We start from the raw sequence: 20,414 nt of genomic DNA, 5'->3' as shown, positions 1-20,414 counted from the left end.
GAGCCTCACGGCATCGTCTGCCCAGGAGCTGCAGAGGAACATCCACACCCGAGCCGCCTCCTTCGCCAGCGTCCTGAAAAGCACAGAGGAGTTTTTGGAGGAGAACAAGGCCAAGATGGAGCCCGGGGAGCTGGCAGCACTGCAGGAGAACCTCCAGCGTGCCAAGGAGCAATACCGGTCCCTGCAGGAGAGGACAGAGGTGGCCCAGAAGGAGCTGGAGAGTGCTGTGAGTGCTGCAGTGCAGCAGGAGACTGAGAAGGTAATGAGCAAAGAGCTGTAGTCTCTGGGCTCTGCTTGAGGAGGACAGTGAGGTCCAGTTGGAGTTGTTCAGGGTTCTGGTAGTTATCTGGGTGATGCAGCTTAAAGCAATTTGTGGTCCCATCCTGAGTGTCCCCTGGACATTTCTGTCATAAAATGCCTTGAGAGTTGCAACCATGGATGAGCTGGTTGTGGAGGAAATGGGGGAGAGAAAGGCCCCTTGCTCTGCCTTTAGGGTGACCTTCAGTGGGAGTGAGAATGCCAGTCACCTCCCTGTGCTGGTGGTGCAGGTGATGCTCCCACCTGGGTGTGTGGAGCCCTTCAGGGAGGGGACCCTGGTTTGTGTCGGGGTGAGAAATGCAGTGAAGCAGAGAGGCTGAATTTATTCACAGCTTCTTTGCACCTTCTAGAGAGCCACAAAAGGTTTTGGAGACCTGTGAGTGTGCCTGAGAGGCACTTTACTGAGGCTGGCAAACTCCTTGGGTTTTTTCTTGTGTTGGTTTGTGTCTCCCTCCCCCATGGAGCAGTTCGCTGAACATGCAAAAACCGATTCATTTTATCTGGGGCATTTGTGCTTTCAGGTGAAAGTTGCCAAAGAGCTGGAGGAGAACAGCAATAAAATCGATTCCCTTTTGAACTGGGTGGCGTCGCTGGAGCAGAAGGGAGGGCTCCTGGAGTACAGACCTCACCCTGCCAAGCAAGAGACAGGGACAGGAGCAGGGACAGGCTCTCGGGATGTCCCCGACAGCCACGTGGTTGGAGCAGACAGCGCTGCCGGGAGCCTGGACGAGCAATATGAGAGGCTGAAGGTCAGGACTGACACCTTGTCCCTCTTGAAACTTTCTGCCCCACACACTGACCCTGCCTCCACTGCTGGTGCAGAGCTGGGAATAGGATGGGGTATTGGGTGCATCTGGCCCCTGGGACATGTGATTTTCCATATGGGAGGCTTGGAAAGTCCCTGCCTGACTTCCTGGTGGAAATACAGGCTGTGTGGTGGGTGGGTGCCTGGCAGGGTGTAATCAGGGTAATGAGAGAAGGTGCCAATCGGGGTCAGAGGAGGCAGAGCCCCTGTACCCCAGCCTGGGGGGTTCCCCACCTTGCTGGTGCTGTGTCATAGAATTCCAGACTGGTTTGGGTTGGAAGGGACCTTAAAGCTCACCTACTTCCAACCTCCTGCCATGGGCAAGGACACCTTCCACTAGCCCAGGTTGCTCAGGGCCCCATCCGACCTGGCCCTGAACACTTCCAGGGATGGGGCAGCCAGAGCTGTTGGAGGGTGTGGAGGCTCAGTCACACTCGTGGTGGGCAGAGACCCTCTCTCACAAGCATCACCTTTGCTCGGTGGATCTTTCAGGCCCAGCACCAGGAGCTGCTGTCCCAGCAGCAGGACGTCATCCTGGCCACGCAGTCGGCTCAGGCTTTCCTGGACAAGCACGGCCACAGCCTGGCCGGGGAGGAGCGGGAGCGGCTCCAGGGCCAGCTGGCCGAGCTGAAGGACCAGTACTCAGCGTCCCTGTCGCAGTCAGAAACGCGGCTGAAGCAAGTGCAGGTCCTGCGGGATGAGCTGCACAAGTTCCTGCGGGACCACGGGGAGTTCGAGGCGTGGCTGACGCAGGCGGAGCAGGACCTGGAGGGGATGTCCAAGGGGGACGGTGACCCCGCGGCCCTGCGGCGGCTGCTCGCGCGCCAGGGCAGCTTCTCCGAGGACGTGATCTCCCACAAGGGCGACCTGCGGTTCGTCACCATGTCGGGGCAGAAGGTTCTGGATGTGGAGGGAGCTGCTGGGGACGCCGAGTCCCAGCTGCTGATGTCCAAGAGCGTGGTCAAGAGCAAGCTGGAGGACGCGACGCAGAGATACACCACGCTGCACTCCAGGGTACGGGAAGGGCTTTGCGGGGCTGGGAGTGGAACCCTGGGTGCTGTTTTCCAGGGGTGGCAGAGGGACATTTCACTTCAGTGTTTGGCTGGACTTCCAGGACATACGTAGATTGTAGGGCAGGGATTGTCTTCAGAGAATCATGGAATCGTAGAATCGACCGGGTTGGAAAAGACCTCTGAGATCATCAAGTCCAACCCTTAATCCAACCCTGCTGTGGCTACCAGACCATGGCACTGATGCCACATCCAGTCTCATCTTAAAAACCTGCAGGGACAGTGAATCCACCACCTCCCTGGGTAGCCCATTCCAGTGTCTGATTACTCTCTCTGTAAAATATTTTTTCCTAATATTCAACCTAAACCTCCCCTGGCACAGCTTAAGACCATGCCCTCTTGTCTTCTTCAAGGCTTGGGCAAGGCAGCGCCTTTTAGCTTGGTGTTGGTCTGCATGCTGCCTCCTGTAACTACTTTACCATGTGGCAAGGTTAATGTTTTAATTAGTTTTTTCTTCCTTGACGATTTCTGTGCCTTTTCCATGGGTTGCCCACGTCCTCCCATCACGTCTCGTTGCTCCTTTGCAGTGCTCCAAGCTCGGCTCCCACCTGAACACCTTGCTGGAGCACTACCAGCAGTTCCAGGAGGTGGCAGAGTCTCTCAGGACGTGGCTGCAGGAGAGTGAAGCTGCCATTGGGAAGCTGCTCTCGGAGACGGTTTCTTCAGATCCAGCTGTCCTGCAGAAGCAGCTCGCCAGCACGAAGGTACAGGAGCCTTTGGTGACCTCCTGGGAGGTGTTTGAGCCTGGATGGGAATTTGGCTGCACTGAGCAGTCAACAGCAGGAAAGAGACTCTTCCCCATTGGCTTTTTTTTGCCGGTTGAGTGCAAAGATGCACCTGCAGATGCAGCAGGTCCTGCTGCTGCAGATCAGGTGGGGTCAGATTCTTGGGAAAGGTGCTCAGCCAGGGGCTGCAGTCAGCGAGGGGCTGCAGTCACAGACACCCCAGCAGAACACAGAGGGGGACATTCCTCCCCCATGAGGGTGACTGGGTACTGGGACAGCCCAAGCCCTCTGATCCAGCTCTGCCTGCAGCATGAGATTGGACTTTCCAAGCGACATTATTATTTTTCTTAATGTTTTAGTGATTAATGATTAAGTGAAGAGGATCCCTCAGAGGGTTTAAATGGAGCCCTGAGCTCTCTGTGAGTGGGGGTCTCCTGCCTGACCCATCACTGATTTTGGCTTTTTTCTTGTCAAAGCAGCAGCTGCAGGGAGACCTGGCTGAGCACCAGGTACCAGTGGAGAAGCTCCAGAAAGCAGCTCGGTCCCTGCTGGAGATACAAGGAGAGCCAGCCCCTGACCATGGGCATATTCGAGAAACAACAGGTATGGAGCAAAGCAGCTGCCATTGTCAGCAGGGCTGGTTGGGGAGAGTGAAAACAAACCAGGGAGGGAGCAGAGATGAAGTTTCTTACTTTTGGGGGAGGTAAACACACAGCAGTGCATCCTCAGGGCTTGTGCTTGCCCTTGGGAAGGGCTGTGACAACATGTGTTGGGTCCCCTGTCTCACTGCTGCGTTTGGGGGCAGGGATTTGTTGTCAGTGAAAGTTCTGGAGGAGCCAAAGGTGGCCCTCACTGCTCTCTGAGCACTTTGAGCTCTTTGCCACTGATTCTCCTTTGTGCTGAACTCTGCAGATGCCATCGTGAGCCGGTTCCAGAGCCTCTCCCAGCAGATGTCCGAGCGCTCGGACCTGCTGCAGAAATCCATCGCCCAGTCCCAGAGCGTCCAGGAGAGCCTGGAGAGCCTCCTCCAGTCAGTGGCTGAGATTGAGAAGAACCTGGAGAGAGACCAGCCGGCTGAGCTCTCCTCCACCTCCATCCAGGACTCTCTTGCCACGAGCGTGGTAAGGCTGGGCCCAACTCCCTCACCTCAAACACACCCGTGCGGGACCCGCACTGTTGCAAGGGGTTACTGGGGTTTAAGCCACAGTGTTTTGAAACCACCAAAAAAATCTTAAAAAGGGATATGAGCAGAACCTTTGCTTAATATAATAGAACCACAAAATGATTTGGGTTGGAGGGGACCTGAAAGACCATCTCGTTCCAACCTCCTGCCATGAACACCTTCCACTAGGCCAGGTTACTCCCATCCAACTGGGGCATTCACAGCTTCTCTGGGCAACCTGTGCCTGTGCCAGGTCACAGACTTGTTGGAAGTCTTCTTTTTTCTTTGCTAACAAGTCAGGGTTGGATTTCAGGCCCAGGGGAATGCAGAGCAGGTTGAGGAGATCAGAAAGGGAGGGAAAAGCAGGGTAGAAAACTATTCTTTCCCTCCCCTGCTTGTCTCAAAGCACATGCCGCTGCTCCCACGGGCAGCCCAGCCAGTTCACCCCAGTTTCGCTCAAGAACCTCCCTAAAATGCCCTCCCTCTCCATGTGTGCCCACCACAGAAGCTGAAGCAGGACATCGCCCGGCAGAAGAGCTGCCTGGAAGCCACCCGGGAGATGGTGACGCGGTTCACGGAGGCCGCAGACAGCCCCACGGCCTCCGCCCTGCAGGACAAGCTGGCCGAGGTCACGGAGCAGTTTGGGAGGCTGTGCCAGCAGCAGCGGGAGCGGGAGGAGGCCCTGAAGGGCCTCCTCCCCAAAGTGGAGCAGTACGAGCAGCTCTCGGAGAAGCTGCAGCAGTTCACGGAGAGCAGGACGCGGATGTTGGCGTCCGGGAACCAGCCGGACCGGGACATCGCTCACTTCTCCCAGCACATCCAGGTGAGGGGCAGGGGCAGAAGGCTCTGCCTGCGGTGGGTTTCTGAGGCAGGACCTCTGTGGGCTCTTTGCCTGCAGAAGGGAGTGTGGCTGGAGTGGATGAGGCTGTTTCCAGCAGTTAGAGAAGGACATGGCATTTCCCAAGAGTCAGACTGGTTTTTAGATGGGACCTCTAGGAAGGTTTTTAGGGACTAGTCCAAATGTAGCAGGGTCTTACCAATTAAAGACTCTAATACAGCAAAATTCCCATGTGCTGGCAGTGAGCTTGGTAAAGGATGGGGCAGAGGCCTTGAAGATCTTAGAGCCAGAGAATCATGGAATATTTTGGGTTGGAAGGAACCTTAAATATTATCTCATTCTAAGCTCTCTGTCATGGACAGGGACATCTTTCACTAGACCAGGTTGCTCAGGGCCTGCTCTTGAACACTTCCAGGGATGCCATGGGTTGTGGTGGCTGGTCATAGCTGTGCAGGATTCCTCCCTCTGGCTTCCTACAAGTGCTCTGCTACAGGGGATGGTTCATCCACAGCCTCAGAAATGCCCTAAGATGGCATAAAACCAGACACTTGTGCTGGGAGTGGTGTGGGTGATTTGGCTCAGTCTAGGGCACCCCATCCCATCCAGTCACAGTGTGGCCTTACACCAGCACAGGGGAAGGTGAGACTTGCTCCTGCAGCTCCTTAAAATATTTGATTTGCTGAGCTGGACTTGGAGGAGCAGGTGGGAGTGGGTCATACCTGGCACAGCTGCAGTCCATGGCACTGGAGCCATCCATAGCACTGCCCACAGAGTCTCTCCAGATCACCAGAGCGTGGGACTGTCCAGTTCAACCTCTCTGCCTGCATCTGCTGGTGGGGAACATGACCAGCATCGCCCTTTGCTCTTGGCAGGAGCTGAATTCAGAGATGAGGCAGCACCAGGAGGACCTGACCACCCTGGAGCACCTGGCTGCAGAGCTGAGCTCCTGCGGCTTCACCCCTGGTGCCTTCCAGCAGCAGAAGCTGCAAAGCCTGAAGAAAGACTTCCTGCAGCTACAGAAGGTGGCAAAGGAGAGGTGAGTCCCAGGGATCCAGCCACTCCCTGGGGAGGTGGGTCTGGGGGTGGCTTCATGGCCTGAGCAAGACCCTGGGGAGGTCTCTGTTCCAAGGGGGGGCACGAGCGAACTCTTCCTGCCACCCTCCTCCCACGCCAGGAGCCGGAGGCAGCTCGATCCAGCTGATGCTTTAAAAAAAGCCTTGGCTGGGGGCGTTGGGAAAAATTCCTGGTGCTGCAGGAGCCGGTGTGATGCGTTTCCCGGCGTGTGGGTTGCCACAGCTCCACCCCAGAGCATCTTGCAGGAGGGGAGCGGGGTGCTGGCAGAGGATCAGGAGCCTGCCCCAGGAGGCTCTCCAGGAGGGGACAGAGCACAGCAGAGTCCCCTGAAGTCAGGATAAAGCAGAGGTTGAGCTTGGATTGTCTGTGGGCAGCTTGAGCAGGGTCAGAGCAACAGCATCCCTGGGGGTCACAGCTCTCTGGCTGTGTCTCCAAAATCCCTGGGGAACACAGGGAAGGTGATGGGGAAAAGCAGATGAAAGTCACAACAATCCCCAGTAATTCAGCGCTCTGCAGGCTGCTCGCAGCTGCAGTCAGCAGGGATGAGCCAGAGGGGCCCATGGCTCCCATCCGGGGGCTGCCTTGTTCCTCCAGGATGGGCTGAATAGATGGAGCTGTGGCCAGGGAGGAGGGGCAGCACAGCCTGGGCTCCCCAGGGATGCAGCTGCCTGGGGGGACACGACATGAATGAGCCCTGTCATCCCCAAAGCTTCGCTTTTCCCAGGACAAAGAGCCCGGTGCAGAGGCAGAGCAGGTTGGCAGTGGTAGTCTCACGGCTGTTGGCTACCACTGTGCTGCCCAAAAGTGCCACCAGCCACGATCTGGGGGGTCAGCAGCAGTGAGAGGCTGGCACTGCGTGCACCCCGTTTTGGCTGGCACTGCCTGGGCTGTTCCCAGGCAACATCTAATAATAATAATTAAAAAAAAGGGCTCCTAGAGACACAACTGTGCTACATTCAGGAGGGGGTAATTGCAAGGCAAAGCACGAGCTCTGACTCTCTGAAACCTTTTCACTCTCAGAGAAAAGGATGCGTCGTCCTGCCAGGAGCAACTGGACGAATTTCGGAATCTGGTTGGCGCCGTGAGGAAGTGGCTGAGGGAGAGCGAAGGCAAAATGCCGCCTGCTGAGACCTCCCTGGGCACCCAGGAGCTGCACCAGTGCAGGCAGCAGGTCCAGGTGGGGCAAAGGGAGCTGGAATCTGACTGGAAAAAATTGGCAGCTGGTGTGGAAATGCTGGAATGTGGAATAAATTCCAGGAAGCAGAGTCCTGGGAGGTGGTTTGTGGTCTCAGGAATCCTCGCTGTGCATCCAGTGGCTTGCGGAGAAGGGAGCAGCGTGAGATTCCTCTCGGGCACTGCCTGGTTTCCCTTCCCTCCCCCTGCCTGCTCTGGGTGGGATTTGGGAGTGGGAGACCCAAGCACACTGGTTTTCTCTGAGTGTTTCCCCGTGGCAGACATAGAAGGTGGCCTCCTGTCACCCGAGCCCCCGCTCCCCTCCGGCACAGGGATGCTGCAAATCGGGATGTGCCAAGGGATTGACTCAGAGGCAGAGCAGCTCTGCTGAGTCACCCACATCCCTCGCACCCCACGGCACCCGCCGGGCTCCGGCTGGGCTCAGCCAGGCTGGGCTGTGCAGGGAGGAGGAGGAGGGACGTCCCCAAAATGGTGGGAGGGAGAAGCTTTCCTTCAACAGACCCATTAGTTAAGGAAGAGCTTTTCACTCTTTCATTCCCCTGGCAAAAATAGATGTTTCACACCCACTCTCCCAGCACGGCCTCTTTGCCATGCGCTGGTTCCCTGGGTGCTGTGTCCTGGTGCCACCGTGTCACCTCAGAGGTGACAGGGTGAGGAAGGGAGGGCAAGCACGGCCTCCAATCCCAACCTTTGCTTTCAAACAGGATCTCCTGGAGGAATGGAAGGGGAAGGGGGCCCAGGTGGAGGAGATTGGCCGCAGAGGGACCCTCCTGGAGAATCTGATCGTGGAGATTACGGCCCCCAACACCCCGCCCAAGGCAGGTGAGTTGTAGCCCATTCTCCTGAGGAGGCCTCATTCCTCAGCACTCCACTGTCTCCACTGCATCTTCTGAGCCTGCCCTGAGCAAACAATGGGGCTATTTCCCCCTTTTAGCCAAATTCAGAGGGCCCCTGGCAGTCTGAGTATTGTGGGGCTGAAAGTGGTTGAGTCACTGGTGCTTGTTGCATTAATGCATCAGCCTAACTTGGTTTAATTAGTTGTAGCCTAACAAGCTCTGAATTACCCTGTGTTTGCTGTGGGGACACATATAACTGTTGGATGGAGCATGAGAGCTCCATGAGATAGAGCATGAGAGCTGGGGGTCTGGGCTGTCAGCCCTGCAGGGAGCTCATGGAGGTGGCTCTTTGCTTTCTCCTGGTGATGTGCTTCAGCCTCCTGAGGGCTGGAGTGTTTTAATCAAACTCCAGCATTTGGGTTTCATATCTGGATGACATTTAAGGCTGCGATATTCAGATGTGATTTGCTGGTCTCCTTTTTGGCTTCAAGTCTGTGAAGCAATGAGAATATGTCTGGTTTGTTTGGAAACCAACTCCAAGATGTCTTCCAGCTTGTGAAAACAAGTCCCTGGACTCTCGTTGTTGTTGGGAATTTGTGGGAATTCAGTCTGGATATGTTTGTTAGGATTAAGTTCATGAGAAGTTCTTTGGGAAACCTCCAAGAGAAGTGAGGAGAGGCTTGTTGTGGGTGACTCCCAGGGTCACCCACATGGGGTGACCAAAGGTGCAGCCCCTTATATCCATGAAAACTTTAAAAAATGTGGTTAGAAAGAGAGAGAGACTTACCTGGCAATGTGAATCCCCCTTTGGTTGTGACCATAGCTGTGACATAGGTGTCCAGGGAAAGGGCAGTGGTGCATCCTCCCTGGAGTGTCTGGGCAAAGAGAGCATGTCCACACACCAAGGCAGGCTTGAATAGTTTCATCCCATAAGAAAAGGAGGATATGGGGGAGTTAATCCCTTCAGGGAAGGCATTCACCAGTCTCACAGAGTACAGTTCACAAAATCATGCTCAGGGGAGCAACTTCCCAGGCATGGAGAGATGGCCAGTGGTCCCCAGTGGTCCATGCAGGAGCTGCATCCACCCAGGTTTCTGGGTGATGTTAGGAGAGGTGCCCAGCTCCCAACAGCTTCAGCTCTTCTGCTTCTGGTCCAGCAAGGCAGGATGAGCTCCGGGAAAGCAAGGGGAGAGGGAGGAGGAGAGATAGAGGGACTCCAAATGGAATTAATGCCGATTGCCCGGCGCCGGGCGCGTGGAGACGCCGTGTCTGTGCTTGGTGACCGGTGTGGTCCGTGCCATGGACCGTGTTCATCGCTTGCTGTCTGCATTCCTAACACACCTGTCTTATCCCTCTTGTCCCTTGTCTCCGTCCCCCCCGCTCAGGTGCCGCGCTGCCCGTGCCGGGAGGGTCGGTGGGCAGCGTGAACGGATACCACACGTGCAAAGGTGAGCTCGCGGTCCCCGCTGTGCCGGCACGCGCCCCCCGAGCCACGTCCCTGCCTGTTCCTGTCCGTGCAGTTCCGTCTGTGAGAACAGAAACCTCAATCTGACACTGTCAGCATCATCCCGGCGCAACGGGAATGAGCTTGGCAGTGGGCTGGGAATTCTCAGCCGGAGCCGCGGGGATGGAGGATGGAAGTCAGGCTGAAGGACAGAGCGGGGCGGCTTTGGGGAGCGACAGCACCCTGACACCCCATCAGGTGGTGTTAAGAGCTGATAAATGGGAGATCATTTTAAGGCCTGCAATTAAATTTATTGGTTCTACAGGATTATAATGGCATCCAACCCTCCAGTTTGAAGAGCAATTTTAATTATGGCCCGTTATCTGCTGTTAGCTCACCGGTTCAGCGAGATAATAGGGGCATAAAAATGGCTTTATATTTCGGTGTCAAATTGTTTAACCTTGTATTAGCAGTGGCATTATGAAGGGGGGGCTCAGCTTGCATCAAGCTCACATCCACGGAGGCATTTGCTTTGTTTGCAAACTGTCAACGTGTATATGTGGTGCAAGTGGAAAAGCCCCTCTGGCAGGAGAGGTGAGGATGATGTGACATCGCTCCGCAGACAGGCGGATGGAGCATGGCCTCTTGCTTCTCATGCTTGGCTGGCTGTGGCTGCCCAGGGCTAGATTAGAACCTGATAGTCCAGGTTAAGATGGAGAACACGGGCAGTGGTCCTCATCTCAGGCTGCTTTTTGGAAACAGATCTGACTGAGATCCAGTGCGACGTCTCGGATGTGACCCAGCAGTACCAGGCCCTGGGCACGGCGCTGAGGGAGCGGCAACAGCAGCTCTCAGCTATGTTGGAGAAGATGCAAGAGGTGCAGGAGGAGGCCAGCTCGATGCTGAAGTGGCTGGAGTCGAAGGAACGGACGCTGTCGGAGCTGGACGCCTCCTCCTCGCCCACCAAGACGGAGACAATGAGAGCCCAGGCTGAGCACAACAAGGTAACTCCTCTTCCTGAGTTAAAAATGAGAATCGTAGAATCACAGGATGGTTTGGGCTGGAAAGGACCTTAAAGATCATCTTGTTTCAATCCCCTGCCATGCATCTCCCAAAGGATCTCGGAGATGTGCTTTATTGCAGCAGGACCAGAAGGATTAGTCATAAAGGTCTGCCCTGGGTTTAAGAAGGGCATTCCCAGATCAGATATCCCAGGCAGCTCCCTGGAGCAGGAGACCAAAGTTCCCCTTTGCTTTTAGACATGTTGCTTTCAGGCATTTGGCTCAGGGGAAAAGAGCTTATCTGGAGCCCTTGTTGCTGGGTCACTTCAGCTTCTCTTGGAAAGCAATTTTCCCAGCTTTTCCCTGCTCTAGGAGCCAAGTCAGCTCACAATATCACTGACAAGTTAATTTAATTAAAGAGCAAAGAACAAAAATTGTCCAACTGCAGCTTGTAGCTGCTGCTTTGTTCCTACTCTGTGTTTTAATCCTTTTGCCCTATATCTGAGGAAGTTCAAATCATTATTTTCCAGGCATTTCTGGCTGAATTGGAACAGAATTCTGGGAAGATCCAGAAGGTAAAGGAGGCACTTTCTGGCTTGCTGGAGAAATATCCAGATTCTCCAGAAGCAGCGAACTGGAAGAAGATGCAGGAAGACCTGAGTAAGTGCCTGAAGCACTTAGTGAAGCTTCTGTCTCCAAACATCACGTTAGAAGCGGTTCAGGAGTGCGGGACAACCCCAAAGTCACGGCAGAGCAGAGTCACTTTTAATTAATATTCAGTAAATAGCAAACTTATCTCAGAGCTGTCTGGTGTACAAGGTGTTCCTGAGAGGAGCACTGTCGTGATTAACGAAATCTCTGTGATGGATGTGGATTTTAAAGATGTGCCTCCTTAAATTGCTGCTTTAAAAAAAAAAAGAAAAAAAGGCAAAAAAAAAAAGCATTAGTGACACAAGTTGATTATTGTGATTAAAAGCTTCACTACTTGATATAAAATTCTAGTCATTAGTGAGGCTATCCCAGGTAATTAAATGTTGACTAAACAAGGCTGTGTGTTTAAAAAGAAGCCCAGAGATTCTCTTCTTTGAAATAGCAGGAACGTGTTTATGGAGTTCTCCATCCAGGAGATCTGCATGTGCTGTGTGAGGACTGATACACAGGAGAGTATCCTCATTTATCGAGCCAGGGATGTGAGATGGCTCACCCAAGGTCAGACCAGCTCATGGCAGTAGTGACTAGAACACAGAAATCCTGCTTGCAAGGTTTTTTTCTTGGAAGCTTCAAGACCATGTAGCCATTAGAACTGGGTAACGGCTTGTTAGAGAGTGAATAGAGCCACGCTAGTTTTACTGGAAAACTGAGGAGGTTTCCCATGGGGAAAACCATGGGAAAAGGGGAAAAAAAGCCTGCTTGATGGAGGGGTGGGCTGGCCAGGAGCACGACCATGGCCAACGCAGCCGGTGCTTCAGATTGCAGGTGGGAAAGAGCCAGCCAGGCGACGGCCGAGCGGCAGCAGAAGCTGGAGGAGTCGGCGAACCAGCTGGCCACCTTCCAGGCTGCTGAATCCCAGCTGCGCCCTTGGCTCATGGAGAAGGAGCTGATGATGAGCGTGCTGGGACCCCTCTCCATCGACCCCAACATGCTGAACGCACAGAAACAGCAGGTCCAGGTGAGACGGGTTCGCATCTCCTCGATGGGTGTCCGTGGAGGGGGAGGGTGTCTCATCCAGATATGAGATGATGGAAGATTGCAGTTGGAATTATTTGTCTTGCAAGCACTCTGGAGACCTCATGGCTCCTCTCCCAAGTCCTCCCAACTGAGCCCAAACTGCTGTGAATAACTTAAAATGGGTGCAGTGCCCAGGCTCCCTTCCCCGCGCTGGATTGACTCATCAATGAATCACTTGGCCCCTCTTGGAGAGTGAAATTGCTTTAAACAAGACCTGTGCTGATGCTCTGCAGGACTTGCTAATTCTGTCCCTCCTCCTGCCAGCCTGCTCTTTCCATACCTCCTGCTTCCAAATCCTAACATGTCCGTAACAGGCCACATCATGAAGCAAAAAGCCCCAGTTAACATAATCAGATTGCCTTCTCATCTAACTGGTTTATGTTACATTACGCAGCAGTAAGACAAATAAGAGAGAGAGCAAAGTCCTGGAGCTGCAGACCCCTCCCACCTTTTTAACTTCCAAGGTCACAATAAATCCTGGCCTACCCAGCCCAACGGCTGTCCCACCCAAAGGCTTGTTCCTGCTCATTCCACGGGCTGGATAAAGCCCCTGGAGGTCTGGTTTGTTTTGACTGTGTGTATTCGGAGCTGTCAGTTTTATGCAAACATTTTTATGTTATTTCTGTTCCCAGTTTATGCTGAAGGAATTTGAAGCCCGCAGACAACAGCACGAGCAGCTCAACCAGGCAGCTCAGAGCATCTTGACTGGCCCTGGAGATGTTTCTCCATCCACTAACCAGGTGTGGGATGAGCTCCAGGGGGTTAATCAGAAATGGTCCGAGCTAACGGAACGCCTCAACTCCCGCTCCAACCAGATTGATCAAGCCATAGTAAAGAGCACCCAGTACCAGGAGCTCCTCCAGGGCCTCTCAGAGAAGGTGAAGGCAGTTGGGCAGCGCCTGAGCAGCCAGTCTGCCATCAGCACACAGCCCGATGCCGTCAAACAGCAGCTGGAGGAAACCAGTGAGATCCGCTCAGACCTGGAGCAGCTGGAAGAGGAGATCACAGAGGCTCAGACCCTCTGTGACGACCTCTCCGTCCTGATTGGGGAGCAGTACCTCAAAGATGAGTTAAAGAAACGTCTGGAGACAGTGGCACTTCCTCTCAAAGGGCTGGAAGATTTGGCAGGTGAGACACTTAGGAGATATTGGAATGTCCAGCTCCATCCCTGCTCTTTGCCAAAGGGCTCTCCCATCCCTAGATTTCTAAGAATAGTAGGGGAAGCACCACTTATCATTTTTTGGGGTGCTTCATAGGTGTTTTATCTGGGACCAAGCACGAGAGAGTTCAAACTCCAGACATACCTGAGCCTGGAGAGGGAACAGAGGTGTTTAGTCCCACAGATGTGACTCTTCAACAAGCACTGTGGCATGTGCTTGGAAAAAAAACAGGCTCCTTAATTCAGAGTGGGGCATGGAGGAGCCCTAGTGGCCACTCTCTAATCTTGGGACGCATCTTCTGGTTTCTAAGAAGTTGCATTTAGAGACTGGTCAGCAGAACCGAGACAACCGTGTTATCATTGCCTCTTACTACTTAAGAAATTTATGAATTAGTGAGCAAAAAGGCTGGTGATGCAATGGAAAACTCCTTCCTGTTAATCAAAACACGGTTGGTACATATGAGATGATTTTAAATAATTGCACTTTGCTTATTTGATTTCAGCTTAATTGTCGCCTTCTAATCTTATTCCCATTCCAGCCGACCGGATGAACCGACTCCAGACTGCACTTGCGAGTTCCCAGCAGTTCCAGCATATGTTTGATGAACTCAGGACCTGGCTAGATGACAAACTGTGCCAGCAAGCTCAGAGCCAACCGATTTCTGCTAAACTGGAGAGGCTACAGAGCCAAATTCAGGAACAAGAAGAGTTCCAGAAGAGCCTCAACCAACACAGTGGCTCCTACGAGATGATTGTAGCCGAGGGAGAATCTTTGCTGCTTTCAGTCCAGCCTGGGGAGGAGAAGACCACTCTGCAAAACCAGTTGGTCGGCCTGAAAACACACTGGGAAGAGCTCAGCAAACAGGCTGCTGATAGACACTCTAAGCTCAAGGACTGTTTGCAGAAAGCTCAGAAGTACCAACGGCACACGGAGGATCTCCTGCCGTGGGTGGAGGACTGCAAGGCAAAGGTGGCAGAGCTGGAGGTAACTCTGGACCCAGTGCAGCTGGAGGCTACTCTTCTGAGGTCAAAGGCCATGCTGAGTGATGTGGAGAAGCGCCGGTCCTTGCTGGAGATGCTGAACAGTGCTGCCGACATCCTGATCGATGCTTCCCAGACGGATGAGGATGACATCCGGGATGAGAAGGCTGGCATCAATCAGAAGATGGATGCCATCACAGAAGAGCTGCAAGCCAAGACTGGCTCCATTGAAGAAATGTCCCAGAGGCTCAAGGAGTTTCAAGAGAGCTTCAAGAATATTGAGAAGAAGCTGGAAGGGGCGAAGCACCAGCTGGAGATCTACGATGCCCTGGGGCCACAAGCCTGCAGCAACAAGAATTTGGAGAAGCTCAGGGCACAGCAGGAGGTGCTGCAGGCCCTCGAGCCACAAGTGGATTATCTGAAAAACCTCACTCAAGGTCTGGTAGAAGATGCTCCAGACGGATCCGACTGTTCCCAGCTCTTAAGCCAGGCTGAAGTGGCTCAGCAGGACTTCAAGGCTGCGAAGCAGAAAGTGAACGACTGCTGTGCGCTCATGGAAAACAAGCTGGAAGGGATCAGCCAGTTCAATAATCGGGTCAGGGAGATGTTCTCTCAACTGGCGGACCTGGACGATGAGCTGGACAGCATGGGCCCCATCGGGAGAGACTCCGACAGCCTCCAGTCCCAGGCCGAGGACGTCCGCGCCTTCCTGGGCAAACTCCACAGGCTGAAGTCGGACATCGAAGCTTCCGAAAGCGAGTGCAAGAAGATGCTGGAGGAAGAAGGGAGCCCTGATCTATTAGGACTGAAACGGGAGCTGGAGACGCTGAACAAACAGTGCAGCAAACTGACAGAGAGGGGCAAGAACCGGCAGGAGCAGGTGGAGACGACGCTGTCCCGCGTCGAGGACTTCTACGGCCGGCTGAAGGAGCTGACCCACATGACAGCGGCGGCCGAGGAGAACGAGGCCTTGCAGTGGGTGGTGGGAACGGAGGTGGAAACCATCAACCAGCAGCTGGCAGACTTCAAGGTAAGTCTTGATGCTGTAACGTTGGGGGTTTTTTTAAGTGGTGTTTGGTGTTCTGAGGGCCTGCCTGGTGTTGCGGGGTTTTTTTTTTTGTGTGGGACCTCTGGGCTCCGAGCCATCGCGCCTTCGTTGTTTGTTGCTGTAATTCGAGCGGGTTTGGTGGCTAAAACATTCCTTGCTGTGGAGAGTGTAAGATCAACTGGTGGACTTGGTAGTCTGCGGTGAAAAGGTGCAGAAAGATTTTGCGACTGGGAGGAAAATCCCTGTTCTCCTGGTGATGTGTAATGCTGATGTGCCAACATCTCGTGGGCTGGTAAAGGTGGTTGACATTTAGGTTTTTGGGGGAGGGAGGGAGGGAAGGAGGGATGGTTCTGAGTCCATATGAGCTGTGAGTTGGCAACATTTGAGAGTCTAGTCCAGATCAGAGCGTTCTGCAGGTCTTTCTACCTGACCTACCATTCTTGCTTGTTGTTCACTTCACTTTTTACATCCACATTTTACATGCATTTTGGGGTTCTTGGGTACAAATACAGCCACAGATAAACTGGTGAGACAAGGGATGCACACAGGAAGTAAAACCAAGGTGAAGTTTTATGTGGGCTGTTCACGTTTCCAGCAAGGAGTTGATGGGGACCATCAAGACGTGCATGAAATGCTGTGAGAGGGAAGAGTTGGAGTGTGTTTGATATATTTTTATACAGTATTATGATGTTGGGTCATGCTGTTACACTACATTAATTATATTAATACAGCTTAGAAATTCTCTTGCTGTGAAACTTCTATTCCTGATGTGCTCAGGAGCTGATGATTGGGCTGATTTACATCTGGCTGCTCGTTTCCTGGTGTTAATGGGGGGCGGGAGGGGAAGGCAGTTTTACAGCCATTTACTTTTCATCTCATGGCTAATTGATCCCGTTCCACCGCTTTAATACGTCTGTGAAACCTTCACCAGGACAAGGTGTTTCTGGTTTTGGGGTTGCCTATCCGAAAAATAGCTGTAAGTGTTATTTATGGGACAAGCTCAGCCTCATCTGATGGTGTTGCTGTCTTGTGCTGGGCAGCGCTTTGCTTTGAGCTGATATCGACGGGAAGGATTTAACTTCAAATCATTAAACACCACACAGTCACTTGGAACAAATATATCCAAAAAGGAGTTTTTAGGACTTAAAATCAGTGAACCTTTCCTGCAGAGCAAGGGATTATTCCTGGCTGAGCAGCTCCCATTAGGAACGATGACGAAACCCAGATTGCTGGGCTGGCCGGGCTTGCAGGAGCAGCTTAACCCATCACAGGGGTTTGCACATGGTCTGTGTAGCTCAGTGACCTTGAGGATGACCCTGTAAGACACAGCTGACCTGGGCTGCATGAGCCAAGGGTGCTCTGGGGGCATGAGGTGTCCTTACCAGGAGTCATTTGTTGGCCATCGAGGCCACGGGGTGCACTTGGGGTGTGTGTTGGTGGGAGAGTGAAAGTTGCAGCAGGGAGGGGAGGGTTTTGCCTTGTTATGGCTGGGAATAAAATGGGGGAGAAGCACGAGGGGTGGATGGAGCAATTGTGGTTACGCAGCAGCATTCCTGCGTTCCTCCCATGCACGGTTCATCCAGGGAGCAAGGATTTCTGCATCCAGAGAGCAGGGATTTCTGCACAAATCCTAAGTGTTGCAGAGCAGATCTTAGCAAAGCTTCACCTTCCAATCCTCTCTAAGGAGGAGCTGGAATCTCCCTGATTCTGATCTGCACAGGAAAGGGCATTGGCAGGGACTGTCTGTCCTCTGTACGTGCAGGAGGGAGAGAGGTGGAGAAATCTGGCTTGGGCTCTGTGGGAAGTGGGGAGCATGGGGGGGCTTCCCTTGGTTGTACCAGGCTTTTATTTCTCAATGAATTGTCTCTCTAAGACAATATCACAACTCTTTTTCCCTTCTTGGCTTGCAAACCAGATGCATGCCCGGAGTGTCCAGGGGGACCAGAAGAGCTCCTCAGCCAGGCAGTGCTCCTGGGGGTGGCACTGGGGGGAGGATGGGGTGATGGATGGGGTGATGGATGGGGTGACTGGGGCTCTCCGGGAGTGGTCGCGGTCTGTCTGTCCAGGAGGCTCAAATGCAGGCAGATATTATGTCTTAAGGCATTAATTTTAATGAACATCTGTGTAAATGAGATGCAAATTAGGCATGGCCCCAGGGCTCCAGGCAAGTTGCCAATGAAGTCCTGACAAAGGTGGGCACTTCTGGACTCATTGTGTCCAGATTTTAATAAAGAAGACATATTGAAGGCTCTGATGGAGGCCGGGAACAGATGACTTTCGAAGCAGCTTATGTTTGAAGCATCCCATGTATTTTTCCTTTCCTGCAAACATCCCTTTAACTTGCCCCAAAAGGCCACAACCTCCAACAAACCCTTAACTTTTGGAAAACTGCCATCCATGCATTTCCTTTCCTTCCCCCCCCCCAGCCCCTTTCCCAGGTCACAGAGGGACTAATCCTGGCTTTGGGAGGGACGAGCCCTCTCCCGCTCCGAGTTTCTCTTCCTGGCCGGGTTTCTCAGCGATGGGAGGGTGGGAAGCAGCTGCTCAGGGGGGGAGGCTTTGTTTGCAGGAGGTGTTTCGGTTCAGCGAGCGGATGCGATTTTGGGGATGGGACCACCGAGGGGCTGAGCCCACACCGGCTCCCACGGCCATCAAGAGCCAGGACAGCGATGCAGGAAGGACCTGGAGTTCAGGGGGTGCGGGAAAACTAGGCAGGGACTGGTTTGGAGCACCACATTTTTAGAGGATCATAAGAAACCCATCTGGAGGAGGCTCTAAGGGGTCATCTGATTTCGCCCCTCGTTTTCTGATGAGATCAAGTGCAGCTGAGAGGCGTTTCTGTGGTTTGGAGCCTGTGCTTATATGGACATCCTGATGGATCACTTTGGATCCAGCAATGCCACAGAAGAAATAACATGGGGTTAGCTCATGTTAAGCTGTCAGAGCAAAGGAACCTCATTTTTAACTCCTGATCTTCAGCGGGAGTTTAACCCAAGTGATTCCCTTTCCATTGCTGCCTCTCTGAGGGGCCCCTTTTTGTATAAAAAGGTACTGAAAGTTGGAAGGATCTTTGTGCTGAGCTTCACACAGCCAAGTCGTGCTCTTCAGCACGAGGGACAAGCACCAGCCACCAGCCAGAGCTCCTCGTAGGAGTTTTCAGGCTGGGGCACTTCTTCCCCCTCCCCTCTCTCTGCTGTCAGCTCAGGTTTCTCAAAGCTTACACTAATATTAAATTTTAATGACTGGAATCAAATGAGCTACAGTTGGGATGTTACTAAACATAACAGCTTTGTTGATTCAGTTTAGCAAACAGCAGAATTCCCCAGGGAAGTGATTCCCCGGGTAGGGATGAGAAGGTGGGGGGTCACATGAAGACCCAGGGGGTTTCTCCATCATGTGCTCTCTGGTGTCAGCAACCCCTGAGCTGGAAAACCCTGAGTTAGAACCCTTCCTCCCAAAAATTGTGAAACTAATGGGATAAAGCTTGGTCTGCTCAGTGCAAGTGGCTCATCCCTCCTTTACACGCTGAAGAAGCAGAGGTGAGGTTTGCTGGTTTGGAACTCTGGTGCCAGAAAGCCCCAGGCATGGGCTTGTCCTGTCTGGCCAAAGAGCATCCATCAACCTGGGCCCACGGAGCTGATGGAATCAAATTTTTGGGTGTTTTGGGGAAGCCATCTATGCTGGGGTAGCTTGGCCTCCTGGCTAAGCGAGCTGGGCTTTGTTTATCTTTTACGCAGTGGGTTTTGAACTTGGCTTTCAAAGCCTGGCTGGTGCTTGGTGTTGGCAACTCTGAGCTGGGACCTTCTTTGATTCACCATGTTGTTTTTGGACAAACTCTAACGTTGCCACATTTCACCTACAAAGCAGAGAGTAACACTCAGCCCTGGGTCAAAGGCGCTGGCAGAGATTTTGGGGCTCGCTGCAGTACAGAGCAATGCTTGGGAGGGAAGGGTGCTGTTCCCTCCCCTTTCATAGAACCATGGAATGGTTTTGGTGGGAAGAGGCCTTAAAGATCATCTAGTTCCTACCCCCCTCCTGTGGGCAGGAACACCTTCCACTAGACCAGGTTGTTCCAAGCCCCGTCCAATGTGGCCTTGAACACTTCCAGGGATGGGGCAGCCACAGCTTCTGTGGGCAGTCATGCCAGAGAAGACTCTCAGTTGTATCATGCCAGAATGGTTTGCTTTGCTGGGAACACTTTGTCCCCGTGAGGAAGATGAGAGCAGGATCAGCTCAGCCTGCGTTCCTTCCGCGTTGCACTCAACAGTCAGAAGGGATTTCTGCAAGAGCCCGGAGAACTCGACCCAAAACCTAACCCAAGGAAAAGCATCAAACTGGACATAACCCAACGGCCGCCGTCACATCCGACGGGCACAGGGACAGTTGGTGGCGTGTCCGTGTGTGTGGCTGGACCTCCATGGATTTGTTGTCCCCCCTCCTGATGCCGCCCGGGCCCCGCAGCTGCGCTTGGCCCGCGGCTGCCGCGGGCGTTGGGGCACGGCGGAGGAATGCGGCGAGCCGGGACCTGCCGCAGCTGGCACAGCCGGGACCTCTCCTCCCAGGGTTAATTAAACCCCACCCTGGCCCAGCCAGAGAGGAGGAGGAGGGGGGGAGAGGAAGGGGGTCTGTCGCATCATCCGACCTTCAACGGGAGGTGGCTTTGCCAAGGCAGGTTGCGCGGAGCGGAGGGATGACGTGGGATTTCAGGCCTCCTACCTTTCCTCCTGGTGTGTGGGTTTTTGGGGAGGTTTGGTTGAAACTGGAGTTGCTCAGTGCAGTGAACTCGGGCACTGCTCTGTCACGCCGGTAAAGGTTTAATGCCGGATGATGGAGGGAGGGAGGGAGAATCCCTAGACAGCAATAACTGAAGCCACACTCCCTTTTTATTTTAGAGCAGGTCAGGTCGTCCAGGGCCTGTGCAGCCCTTGTGGCTTCCAGCACCCTCTTTGTCTGCTTGAATAAAAAAAATTCAGGAAAGGAATCCCGGGGGGGGTGATGCAGTGAATGAAGCCTTAACCAGCATTACTCATC

At 53.4% G+C, this 20,414-nt stretch overlaps 1 protein-coding gene across 9 annotated transcripts in view; it reads left to right on the top strand.

Moving 5' to 3' along the window:
• The window catches only part of MACF1 (microtubule actin crosslinking factor 1), a 141,001-nt gene that overhangs the window by 74,127 nt on the left and 46,460 nt on the right, over positions 1-20,414 (top strand). For all 9 annotated transcript variants that reach the window (XM_039381241.1, XM_027740221.2, XM_027740220.2 and 6 more), the window contains 16 exons: positions 26-259; positions 840-1,067; positions 1,616-2,137; positions 2,721-2,897; positions 3,398-3,521; positions 3,831-4,039; positions 4,586-4,903; positions 5,791-5,954; positions 7,013-7,169; positions 7,891-8,008; positions 9,408-9,470; positions 10,229-10,470; positions 10,998-11,127; positions 11,937-12,136; positions 12,828-13,323; positions 13,894-15,365. In XM_039381241.1, the coding sequence (XP_039237175.1) occupies positions 26-259; positions 840-1,067; positions 1,616-2,137; positions 2,721-2,897; positions 3,398-3,521; positions 3,831-4,039; positions 4,586-4,903; positions 5,791-5,954; positions 7,013-7,169; positions 7,891-8,008; positions 9,408-9,470; positions 10,229-10,470; positions 10,998-11,127; positions 11,937-12,136; positions 12,828-13,323; positions 13,894-15,365 (4,854 nt within the window). The remainder of the gene's footprint in view (positions 1-25; positions 260-839; positions 1,068-1,615; positions 2,138-2,720; positions 2,898-3,397; positions 3,522-3,830; positions 4,040-4,585; positions 4,904-5,790; positions 5,955-7,012; positions 7,170-7,890; positions 8,009-9,407; positions 9,471-10,228; positions 10,471-10,997; positions 11,128-11,936; positions 12,137-12,827; positions 13,324-13,893; positions 15,366-20,414) is intronic.

The sequence above is a fragment of the Pipra filicauda genome, unplaced genomic scaffold (genome assembly GCF_003945595.2).
Source record: "Pipra filicauda isolate LSUMZ 115617 unplaced genomic scaffold, ASM394559v2 scaffold219_size1829416_pilon, whole genome shotgun sequence".
Classification (NCBI taxonomy): domain Eukaryota; kingdom Metazoa; phylum Chordata; class Aves; order Passeriformes; family Pipridae; genus Pipra; species Pipra filicauda.
This window is presented reverse-complemented; position numbering and strand designations above follow the sequence as displayed.